This window comes from Pelmatolapia mariae, linkage group LG3_W (assembly GCF_036321145.2).
Source record: "Pelmatolapia mariae isolate MD_Pm_ZW linkage group LG3_W, Pm_UMD_F_2, whole genome shotgun sequence".
Taxonomy (NCBI): Eukaryota; Metazoa; Chordata; class Actinopteri; order Cichliformes; family Cichlidae; genus Pelmatolapia; species Pelmatolapia mariae.
In genome coordinates, this window is record NC_086229.1 from 81,665,300 (window position 1) to 81,677,819 (window position 12,520).

A 12,520-nucleotide genomic window follows, 5' to 3' on the forward strand; every position below is an offset into this window, starting at 1 on the left:
TTTAACCAAATGGCTAGTTATTAAGCAGCATTAAAAAGCAGCATAAAAGCTGAAGGCAATACAGACATGCCTTATGTGGCAACCATATTCTGTATTTGTATAAGTAAAGCTTGCTGCTTTATATTTGATGAGTTTATTTATTTTCCTGCTGTGTGTCAGTGTTAAAAACTTCCTTCTTAAAAATTGTTGTGTCATCAAAAGATGTTAAAAGCTTAAAGTGGAATTACTCTGCAAACGGGCTGATTTGTTTATAACATTCAGGGGTCGTTCTAAGGTGTTCTCATCTCCAGGCTTGAAGTACTCCCAGTCCTGTTACGTGTTGCTGGTGTAAATGATGCCCCTGGGTGTCGGAGCCGTGACTCCAAGGGTCGTCTTTAAAGTCCACATTTGGAAGTTGGAGATTTGGTTGAGAGCTTTGACATCAAGGAGACTGAGGGTTGTGTCCTTGTTTGGAGTTTGTATATGGCTTCATTTCATTCTCACTCGCTTTTTACCCCGTTAGCCATAAAAGGTCGATGGGGTATTGTCGTCGCCGCCCACTGGAGTGGAGTGGACACCCAAGTTTGTGAATGCCATAACTCGAGAACGAGTCGACGTAGGATTTTCAAATTCATACCACACGGGCATCCACGAAAAATCTCATATAAGTTTGAAGTGACCTCAACCTCACGTAGAAGGTAGAAGGGCAAGTTTTCTGTAAATCTTGTGAATGTGATAACTCAATGAGGTGACCTAGGATGTTCACAGGGTAGCAGTTGCAGTATTTTTACTCCTCCTTTCACTCACTGGTTCCTTTGCAAGCATCCATACGTGCCAAGTTGGTAGTAAGCTCCATCTCACTATTGCCACAATCTAGTTTGGTATCACAGTCACACCAAAAAACACCTTGTGGGTGTCTGTGAGATGCCACTAGTTATTAAACAGCAGCCATATTTGATGTATTTGGGACAAGGTGGGTGTACGCATTAACCACAGCACCACTTCAGGCAACCTGTTTGCAAATCTCATATGAGGCATGCCATTAAAGTTGGGCCTAGAAAGAGTACAGAGCTGCTGCTGCTGCTTCTGCAAGCTGCTTTGCAACCCACGCAGTTCCTCCATTTCAAACTATTCATTCCATTTCCAAAAAGCAATCCCATACACACTGAATGTGACATTTGTGCTCTCCACACCTTCAGACCTTCCACATTCATGTAGACGAGTGGAGAGGCCCAGAGCAAAGCCACTCTACTAAAAATATATCACTACAGATGGAATAACAATCCCATTTTGACTCAAGCGCCCCTCACAGAAATGTATTTTGTTTATTTGACAGAATGTTTCAATGCATTAACACTGACAATCATATATTTATAGTTTGTCGATGTGTTTAATCTACATCAGAGATGATAGCACAGTGTGGTGTTTACTGGTCCGCTTACGTGGTATATCTGCATCCACTCCAGTGTCTTCCGCCACTTTAAGGAATATCTGTAAAAAACCGAACATATTAGCCACATTATCTATAAATGCAAAGTTATGATACTGCAGTTGTGGAGCATTAACTGAGCGACTGTGTAGCTATTTTTTTTTCTAATAAACAAATCAAAAATATGCTTAACAAATAAACCTCTACAGATGTCGGAGTGCTCCCTGTAAGGTTTCTGTTCAGAATCAGATCACAGATGTGCATCCAGAGATCGCAACCTTTACTTGAACACCTGCCAAGTGGAGTTTCTGAGCGAAGTGCCCTCCTTGACTTTATTTATGAATCCAGGTTACACAGCAAAATAAATAAATCTCCCTATTTGTGAGCATTTTCGGGTGTACGAGTTAGACTATGTTTCATCATTTGACCTCTCAAAAGGCACGCTGCTGGGAGACTGGATGTTATTTGATGTGTTGAATTATTTTATTCAGGGGGCGCGAAATACAAGCTCTGACATCATAAAGCAGTATGAAAAGCCGGGCTATATTATTTTTATGCGTTACTTTATTAACGTCAATGCCTTATCAGTTCCTGTTTATTTTTCACACATAGCGAATAACTGCGTGTTTCAGAGCGTTCGGACTTCAAAAGAAAACACGGATGGATGAAATAACCATGGCGTGGCTGAATTGCGGGAATTCAAAAGGAATTATTCACATCGCCCGCAGGCCGTGAGTGTTTAATGCATGTCAACCTTACATGAAGAGTATTAGGGAAGAGTCACTCAGCTTTATGATCCAGGACGGGTCTGTGTGGCAAACATGCTGCTTGAGTCATTTGTTTATGGGTCAGTGCTTCTGGGGAACATTGATCTGCAATCTACAATATGACGCTTATGTATTAGTTCAAAGAGAAAGTAAAAACGTTCTGCAACTGCAAGTAAAATGATGCTTGAGTCTTTTATTATTTTTTTCTTATATCATGATGGTGAGTCATGGTTTTGAAAAAAGCGTATGACGTGAAAACGAGGAAGGGAGCAGGAAAATATGTGAGGAAAATTGAATGGCGATCAAACCGCGCTGGAGAATTTTAGAAAGCGAATGTAGCGCTCCAGTGTTGGTCTGGTTAAAACCGCATTGAGCACGTTCATCCAAAATTTATCAATCACTACAAATTTGTTCGCTCTGAAATTAGATATGGTTTTCATCATCATCAGTGTCTTAGCAGAAGAAAGAGAAATCAATAACAGGATCTGAAGAAAAGAGTGGATAATAGACCCACAGCTCAGGTTATTGGCTAAAATGTAAAAAGGTTGGTTTATTATAGTGTTTACTTGTTTTGGGTGAGATTTACAAAATGTCGGCAAATGATTTTTTTTTTTCCATTATCACTGAGAAGAAGAAAAAGACGAAAAAAAAGTCCTACTACGGTACTGTGCAGAAGTCTTGAGCCACCACTCTTTTCTTTATATTTTGCTTTCGAGGTTCAAAGTTCCTCTTTGAACACTGGCTGCTATTTCACTCACTTTCCATCCAGTCCTTGTACCTGAACATTTTCAGAGGAATGTTTGGTTTCTTGAGCCTCTTAACACTGACCTATGAATCATTCAAGCATAACTCAATGGGAGTGCTGGGGGTTTTCTGTCACAAAAACATAATTTGCAAAAATGTCTTTAGCACAGTCTATGAGAAAATACCAAAGACAACACAGTTTGATGCGAAAACTGTATGTCCTCAAAAATGGAGGACAAAAGAAGAAGTGGCAAGCCTAACAAAGTCCATCCATCCATTCTCTTTCCCTTATCCTTTTCAGTCTCGCGGGGGGGCTGGAGCCTATCCCAGCTATCTTAGGGCGAGAGGCAAGGTACACCCTGGACAGGTAGCCAGTCTGTCGCAGGGCTCCTAACAAAATCAAATTCTTAAAAAAATGGCATCTGACCCTTCAGTTGATCCATCTGAAGCCTCATCAGAAATGGTCTAAATGGGAGAGTGGCTGTTAAGAAGGGAAATGAGAAGAAAAGGCTCAAATACGCTAAATTACAATCAGTCTGATGGAGTGATGAATCCAAAATTTGTACATTGAGGTCAGGAGAGACAACAGTGAGTGACTACACCCATCTGTAAAACACGGTGGAGGCTCTGTTGTGGTTTGGGGCTGAATTTCAGCCAGTACTTTTCTGCATTCATAATTTAATCACTTTGACAAGATCTCCAAAACCACCATCAGTCATGGATTGGCCTCCCCAGAGCCCGGACTTCAACATTATTGGAGCAGTGTGGGAGCATTTTGACAGAACAAAAAGCAGCCAACATCCAGAAAACAGCTTTGAATGTCTTTCAAGAAGCCTGGAGAACTATTCTTGAAGACTACTTAAAGAAATGAAAAAAAAACCTTGAAATTCTAAAAAGCTAGAAAGGTGTGACTACACAGTCTGAACTCTTAGTCAAACTGATTTTGCTCTGTTTTTCTCTATTTCAATGCCTGTACCTTCCTAGCAAAATACAGTCATCATATTTCCAAATTGCTATGAAATTAGTAAGGAGATTTTAAATAGAAACAATATGATGCAAAGTGAATTTATAAAAATGACACATATGCACAAGGCCGTCAGTCCCATGTTTAGTTTACCTCCTCAAGGGTGGTGTCCGAGATGCCATAGCTGGTGAGGCCAAGGTCGGCCATGGCTCGGTCGAGCTCTCGGAAGAGTGTGCCAAAGGTCCCATCTTTAGCTCCTCCGTAGGGCAGGATGTAGGTGATCTCCTGACCGATGCTTTCCAGGAAGATTGCCTCAGGGACGTGTCTTTGCACGAGCTGACCCACTGCTGACAAATTTGCTGGACGGAAAGTCACAAAAATTATGCCAAAACAACTTCTAAAGACGGGGAAAGAGCTGAAGCTGAACAGCCGGCACAGAGGGCTGCGGAGACATATAATATTTAAACAACAGCATCTTTCAAACTCAGCGTTCACACAGAGAAACTTCACCAGTGAAATCCTTCAAAAACCGCCGTGCAACATATTGCAATCACAACACACCTGATGAGGTGACATTTAAAAGCACTGTAACAGATCAGTGGACCTTATTCCCCCATCTCATCCATTCTGAACCCGTGTCTATAGTGAGAATCTATGCAGACAGTGTTGCAGAATGCACCACATCCATTATTGATCCAAAGCCTCTCATATATAATTACTGCAGCTCAACAACCACTGGTCCTTTATGAAGAAGTAAATGGCTCTGGTTCACACCAGTCGAAAATATTTGAGAAATTGTAAGTATGTTTCGCTCTGCTTGCCTGTGTCTGTCAATAAAGAGAAATGAGCTGTCACTTGAGGAAATGTGATTTTATTTCATGGGATTTTCTGACTTATATCAGCAGTCTTAAATATAATCCTTTTGAAGGAAGCAGCAGGTTTGATTCTGATTTTATTTCCATGCATAATAACCTGGAGCCTGCTCTAGAGTTTGCTTCTGATCATGACTTGCATTGGGCACCTTTTGTTTACGCGATCAAGGCCCGAGAATGATCAAAACAAATCAAATAACCAGCAGAAGATTCGGTTGGGCATTAATCAGCTCTATTTCTGCAGTTTCTCAACATTTCTATATTTAAGATAGTCAAAACTTGTGTCAAGCAAATGAGAGAATATCATGTATAAAGCAGAAGATTATAGGAAAAATAGCAGCTGGAGAAAACGAACTACACGTGGAGCATGTTCCACGACCCGGCTGAAGGAAATGCTACATCAAAACAGAAACCATGTCCAATTTGAATTTGCCCATTTTTCCCTTCAACATCATCTTCTTGCACATCTCTGTGCTGATTTCAGTGCCGCTGCTATTTATAGGTCCCTACCTAAAAATCCCATTCTGTCCTCTTGTGTTCTTGGGCGTATGCCACACTTCTTCGGGGAAGACGAAAAAATGATAGAGAGGCAATTTGGTGAGTAGGTTGTGCCGTGAGCAATGATTGTGTTGCCAAATATCCGTGCCTTCACGCAGTGGAGCTGTTGTTTGATGAGACCAGATCATTGCCACCAAATGAGACGCCCGAGATGTGTCGGGACGTTACAGTGGAACTACAGCGACAACCTGACGCCGCAGGGTTGACTGACAGAAAATAAAGCAGTAAAAAAGTCACATCGCCAGGAATAACTCCATACACCGCCCACTGTAAATCAGGGGTGTCAAACATAAGGCCCGGGGGCCAGAATCGAGCCAGCAAAGACTCTAAACTAGCCCACTGTACATCTTTAGAAAATATGAAGGAGTTTATAGACTTTTAACTTTTAAATGTATTTTCATAAGTTTCACAGCTTTTCTTATTAATAAAGCCCCAAGCACCATTCATACTACACCTAAACTAATGATAAATAATAATAATGGATTAAATTATATAAATATTCCTGTTTTTCCCGCCATCAGTTACACAACTATCTGGTTTCTTTTTATGTTTGTAGTTCTTTTACAGTGAGTCCACAGAAAAAAAAAAGACATTTTCTGTGAATTAATGAAAACTTTATATTTTACTATTACAGAACAGTCTGGTTTTCTGTACAGTCAGTCAATATAAATGTATAACTGAAATCGAGGCACACAAAGCCTGTGAAAGTCAAAATCCTGAATCCAGCATGCTCCTCGTCACTCTCGTAGCACGACGCATCACCTTCACCTCTTCTCTGTTTGTAGTCTGGGCCTCAGACTCGGCCAGGTCAGATGAGATTGACACCAAAGCAGATTTTTCCTCTTCTCTTAAATTTAAGCTCATGTGCAAACAGAATGGGACTTTCAGGGAGTGAGGAGAATGGGCAAAGATCAAATCGAGTACTTTTTTAAAATTGAGTTGTGAAACTTTTTAATCGCTGCTTGCAGATTAAAACTGAAAAGATCTTAAACATGCAATAAGTGAAGTGAAGAGTGGATCTAAGAGCTAAACAGGCAAGTTGGCCCCGCTGCCACTGAACGCTCCAGCTTAACGCTTTACGAGAACAGGTGAGTAATGTGTCACTGGCTGTTGACAATCAGCACTGCTGTGGAGTTCAACTAACAAGACGCACAACTCGCTACCGCTGCAAGAGATCAAGATCAGCGTTAAATCACCAGGAACTTGTCACACCATGCAAGACGTTTTAGTCAAAGTACACTTCAGCGGTTCAAAGATTTCTAATCTCTCTTATCCTAAAAATCCTACTTTTCCCACACGAATTCATCTCTTTATTGTGCCCTCTCAAAACCATCTCGAGGGGAGATACTTTAATGTTTTATCTGTTAGTTTGGTAATGACGAGTTGATTTTATTTTCTTCTGGTTCAGAAAGGATGAACTGGCGTGCGCTCTAATAAACCGCACATTTAAATGTGTGTGTGTTTTTAAAAACTATATAAAGGAACTATATAAAAATTTCCATGCAACATTTGTTTTACAAGGTAATAATCATAACACATGACAGACAGTAAACAGAGATAGCTGGTACCTGATGGATCAGAGTTGCTCCAGCTTTGGCTGCCAAATCCTTCATCTGGGCTGCTGCTCAAAGGACAGTCTGTCTCCTGTTAATCAGAATTGGATTAGAAAGGCCTTATCAGACCTTACCTCTTAGAATGATGAACAGTGCCTCGCTGACAACTCCTGTCTTGCATTAATCAAATAACGGGCATCCACAAGTTTCTATTTAATTGCTCTAAATAAAGCCGCATGCATGCGTCAACAGATAATGCTGTCAGCCTGTAATGGAATATGAAGCCACCGTCGTTCAGCCAAAGACATGCGCACAAAAAAAGGTTAAACATTTTTAAAGAGCTGCTTCTCTTTATGGAGTTCAATCACAAGGAAATGAGATCAGGGCAATTAAACTTTTTTTTTTTTTTTTTTCCAGTTAAAGGTGTGTAATTGCAAACTCTTCCTATTAATTACCAAAATGACATCCAGGGGAAAAGGAGGAGGGCTGAATCGCTACCTCGCCCACGAAGGTGTTTCCACGTTTGTTTATTTCTCTTAAACAAATGACTTCGCTCACCTCGAAGACTCGGCAGACAAATGGTAATCGCTCTCGCCCTGCTGGCACCGGTGCATCTTGTTCATTTGCTCCAATTGATTAAAACTAAGTGTGCGAGGCACCATTGGCGAGCGAAAGCGAGAAGCACCCCTCTCCCCCGCGACAATTAGTATCATCCAGCACGTAGGCGTATGCCAATTCTCATGCTGGGGCAGACTAAATACAGATCATTATGGGGGGGAGGGTGGTAAAAGGAGAAAGAGAGCACTCTGGAAAGTCAGAGGCTGGTCAATAACAGATGAGAAAGAGGTTACTGCTGTGCCAAAGTGCTTGCTGCTGAAAATCCTTATTTTGGGGGATTTAACATTAAATTAAATAATAAGATCGTAAAGATCTCTAAGGCCTTAAAAAAGTGGCCTCACTCACTGTGTGAGCAGATTATCACAATTATCAATCAAAACGCTGCTAAAGTAAGTTTCCTCTGAGTAAGTTTGAAGACCTAAAGCGCGCTTACCTTCTTCCCCCCTTTGGCCTGATCGATGATGCCGTTACGCTGAGCTGTCATCTTTCCACTCCCGTCTCTGACCAGAGTGAGGTAGTAGCCACTGCCGAAGCGTTTCTTCAGGAAGATGGAGGAGCCGCAGCAGCGCATCTTGCCGTGGGAGATGATGGCAATGCGATCTCCTAAGATGTCTGCCTCGTCCATGTGGTGCGTGGACAGAATGATGGTGCGGCCTGCAGGGGGAACAGAGAGAGGCTGGGACCGCGTCGCCTGAATGGGACGAGCAACGTCGTGCACGCTCGTGTGTGAAGCTGATGTGGAGAAAACAAGTTAAGGCTTTCTTTTTAATTAAAAAAAAAGCTGTTTGAACCATTTTTTTCAGTTTGGACCTTGTTTGTTTCAACAACTGTCATCATTAAGCGTAAGCAGCACAAGAAAGGATTCCACGGATCAAAACTGTTCAAATCAAGCCAACATCTGCGTGGTAGTCACTTATCTCCGGATTGTTGATCCCACTGTGTTTTTTTTTCTTCTCTCTTTTTACTCATACTTATCCGCATGGCAACAAAGCAAACTCCAGAAGAGTGCGTGGGTGTGAATCTGGGACAAAATTAAAATGATGATAAAGGCCACCCTAAGCCTACTTTTGAGCGTTTCTATGAGACCACATTTTATTCCAGCTCTCCCTTTTGTTCTGCGAGTCCTTTGATTCGAGAGGCGTCAAACTGAGCCCAATTGCAATGACAACTAAAGCATGCATTGCAAGATTATTCACAGGTGTTCTAATCCTTTCATATCATGCTGTATCAGATAACACATATTAATTATCACGTACCCCGGTAATCAGAAGAAAAGGGCTAGATCTATAATGAAGTCACAGCGTGGTCGTGTCTCTGCAGTCTGTATGAAAGTGGTATCACAGAGTATGGGGGTAACTTTTGATCCTGCCATGTTTTAAAGCTGAAAAAAAAAAACATTTAACCTGACACGTTTAATACTGTTATGAAAGAAACCTGCTTAAAAGTGAACTGACAGAGTGGTCTGTCTTAATTTCTTTGAACTGCTGAGGCCAAAAGACTCAATAAGTGATACTTAATAACAGATTTGTTGCCACGCTAGTGGAAAAGCATTGTGGATGGCACCGTATCAACTGGTGGATCAATCAAAATTGTCTATCAGGATCAAATAATGGTATAACCATTGAACCCACTGATGTGACGTTCAGTGCCGGAGAACGATTCCTACTGGTTGTTATAATCTCTCAACCTTTCCTGTAGTACTGATAGCTGGTTTACAGTTATTGAATGAATTCTGACAAAGCTTTGTAGGCGTGTAGAGCGGGGTCATGTTAACAATCAGTCAACTTCGTGATTTATTGGTCAAAAAGTGCCAAAAAGCCTTATAATTTAGAAACTACGATTCTTACAAGTGTGCTGTGCATTGTCAACATATATTAAATCTTCATACGATACTTTTTATAAGTCACATTTGACCTCTGACCTCTCCTTCAAGGTCAACAGAACAAATCTGAAGGTCTAAGTAATAATAATGCCATATAAAGATGCTTAAAATGACAAAAGGTTTTCCGAGTTGCAAGAACATGTTGGCATGGCAAACTTTTTGTCTATAGTTGACTAATTGTATAGGGACTTTATTATGACTTCACAATAACAGGTTATAACCGTTTACATACATCATAATCTGAATACATCCACTTTGTTCCTAAGTAAATAACTTAACTTTTTATTGAAATCTATTATGAAATAAATTTTACTGAACAGTGAAGTTTTCTCTGGTCCCCTCCCCAATCAGACCAGGAGTGACATGTTTAGCCGCATGTTCTCCTTAAATTGCTGGCTGTCTGAGTGGTGTCCCAGAAACGATGTGGGCTTCATAGATAATTGGCAAACCTTCTGGAGGAAACCTGGTCTTGTTAGGAGAGACGGCATCCATCCCACTTTGGATGGAGCAGCTCTCATTTCTAGAAATATGGACCAATTTATTAAACCCCCCAAAATCTGACTATCCAGAGTTGGGACCAGGAAGCAGAGTTGCAGTCTTACACGCCTCTCTGCAGCTTCTCTCCTCCTGCTACCCCCCCAAAAACCCATCTCCATTGAGACTGTGTCAGCTCCCAAACAGACAAAAAACAAACCAAAAACCAGCAATAAAAAACTTAAACATAAAAAATCAAAAAGAAAGAACAATACAGAATCCACATCTGAACCAAAGAGTAAAACAGTGAAATGTGGATTATTAAATATTAGGTCTCTCTCCTCCAAGTCTCTGTTAGTACATGACTTAATAATCGACCAACAAATCGATTTACTCTGCCTTACAGAAACCTGGTTGCAGCAGGATGATTATGTTAGTTTAAATGAATCAACACCCCCGAGTCATTCTAACTACCAGAAATCTCGAAGCACAGGCCGAGGGGGCGGTGTGGCAGCAATTTTTCACACCAGTCTATTAATTAACGAAAGACCAAGACAGACTTTTAATTCATTTGAAAGCCTGATGCTTAGCCTTGTCCACCCCAGCTGTAAAACTCAGAAACCAATCTTATTTGTTATCATCTACCGTCCACCTGGGCCTTACACAGAGTTTCTCTCTGATTTCTCAGACTTTTTATCTGATTTAGTGCTCAGCTCAGATAAAATAATTATTGTGGGTGATTTTAACATCCATGTAGATGCTAAAAATGACAGCCTCAAATTGGCATTTAATCTGTTATTAGACTCAATTGGCTTCTCTCAAAATGTAAAAGAACCCACCCACCACTTTAATCACACTCTAGATCTTGTTTTAACATATGGCTTAGAAACTGAACATTTAACAGTGTTTCCTGAAAACCCTCTGCTGTCTGATCATTTCCTGATAACATTTACATTTACAATAATTGATTACACAGCAGTGGAGAGTAGACTTTATCAAAGTAGATGTCTTTCTGAAAGTGCTGTAACTAAGTTTAAGAATATAATCCACCCACTGTTATCATCTTCAATGCCCTGTACCAACATAGAGCAGGGCAGCTACCTGAACGCTACTCCAACAGAGGTCGATTATCTTGTTAATAATTTTACCTCCTCACTACGTACGACTCTGGATACTGTAGCTCCAGTGAAAACTAAAGTCTCAAATCAGAAGTACCTGACTCCGTGGTATAATTCTCAAACACGTAGCCTAAAGCAGATAACTCGTAAGCTGGAGAGGAAATGGCGTGTCACAAATTTAGAGGATCATCATTTAGCCTGGAGAAATAGTTTGTTGCTTTATAAGAAAGCCCTCCGCAAAGCCAGAACATCTTACTATTCGTCACTGATTGAAGAAAATAAGAACAACCCCAGGTTTCTCTTCAGCACTGTAGCCAGGCTGACAAAAAGTCAGAGCTCTACTGAGCCAACAATCCCTTTAACGTTAACTAGTAATGACTTCATGAACTTCTTCAGAAATAAAATTTTTATCATTAGAGAAAAAATTACCAATAATCATCCCACAGATGTAATATCGTCTACAGCTACTTTTAGTACCATTGATGTTAAGTTAGACTCTTTTTCTCCAATTGATCTTTCTGAGTTAACTTCAATAATTACTTCCTCTAAACCATCAACGTGTCTTTTAGACCCCATTCCTACAAAACTGCTCAAAGAAGTCCTGCCATTAATTAATTCTTCAATCTTAAATATGATCAATCTATCTCTAATAATCGGCTATGTACCACAGGCCTTCAAGGTGGCTGTAGTTAAACCTTTACTCAAAAAGCCATCTCTAGACCCAGCTGTCTTAGCTAATTATAGGCCAATATCCAACCTTCCTTTCATATCAAAAATCCTTGAAAGAGTAGTTGTCAAACAGCTAACAGATCATCTGCAGAGGAATGGCTTATTTGAAGAGTTTCAGTCAGGTTTCAGAGCTCATCACAGCACAGAAACAGCTTTAGTGAAGGTTACAAATGATCTTCTTATGGCCTCTGACAGTGGACTCATCTCTGTGCTTGTCCTGCTAGACCTTAGTGCTGCGTTCGATACTGTTGACCATAATATCTTATTAGAGCGATTAGAACATGCTGTAGGTATTACAGGTACTGCACTGCAGTGGTTTGTATCATATCTATCTAATAGACTCCAATTTGTTCAAGTAAATGGAGAGTCCTCTTCACCCACTAAGGTCAATTATGGTGTTCCACAGGGTTCAGTGCTAGGACCAATTCTATTTACATTATACATGCTTCCCCTAGGCAGCATCATTAGAAGACATAGCATAAATTTTCACTGCTATGCAGATGATACGCAGCTCTATCTATCCATGAAGCCAGGTAACACACACCAATTAGTTAAACTGCAGGAATGTCTTAAAGACATAAAGACCTGGATGGCCGCTAACTTCCTGCTTCTTAATTCAGATAAAACTGAGGTTATTGTACTTGGTCCTGAAAATCTTAGAAATATGGCATCTAAGCAGATCCTTACTATGGATGGCATTACCTTGGCCTCCAGTAATGCTGTGAGGAACCTTGGAGTCATTTTTGACCAGGACATGTCCTTCAAGGCACATATTAAACAAATATGTAAGACCGCTTTCTTCCATTTGCGCAACATCTCTAAAATTAGAAATA

At 40.6% G+C, this 12,520-nt stretch overlaps 1 protein-coding gene across 1 annotated transcript in view; it reads right to left on the bottom strand.

Moving 5' to 3' along the window:
- Positions 1 to 12,520, bottom strand: part of LOC134619291 (phospholipid-transporting ATPase ABCA1-like) — a 172,160-nt gene that overhangs the window by 93,115 nt on the left and 66,525 nt on the right. The window contains exons 22-25 of the mRNA XM_063465060.1: positions 7,918 to 8,138; positions 6,882 to 6,957; positions 4,037 to 4,242; positions 1,422 to 1,470 (exon numbers count right to left, since the gene is read on the bottom strand). Of these exons, the coding sequence (XP_063321130.1) occupies positions 1,422 to 1,470; positions 4,037 to 4,242; positions 6,882 to 6,957; positions 7,918 to 8,138 (552 nt within the window). The remainder of the gene's footprint in view (positions 1 to 1,421; positions 1,471 to 4,036; positions 4,243 to 6,881; positions 6,958 to 7,917; positions 8,139 to 12,520) is intronic.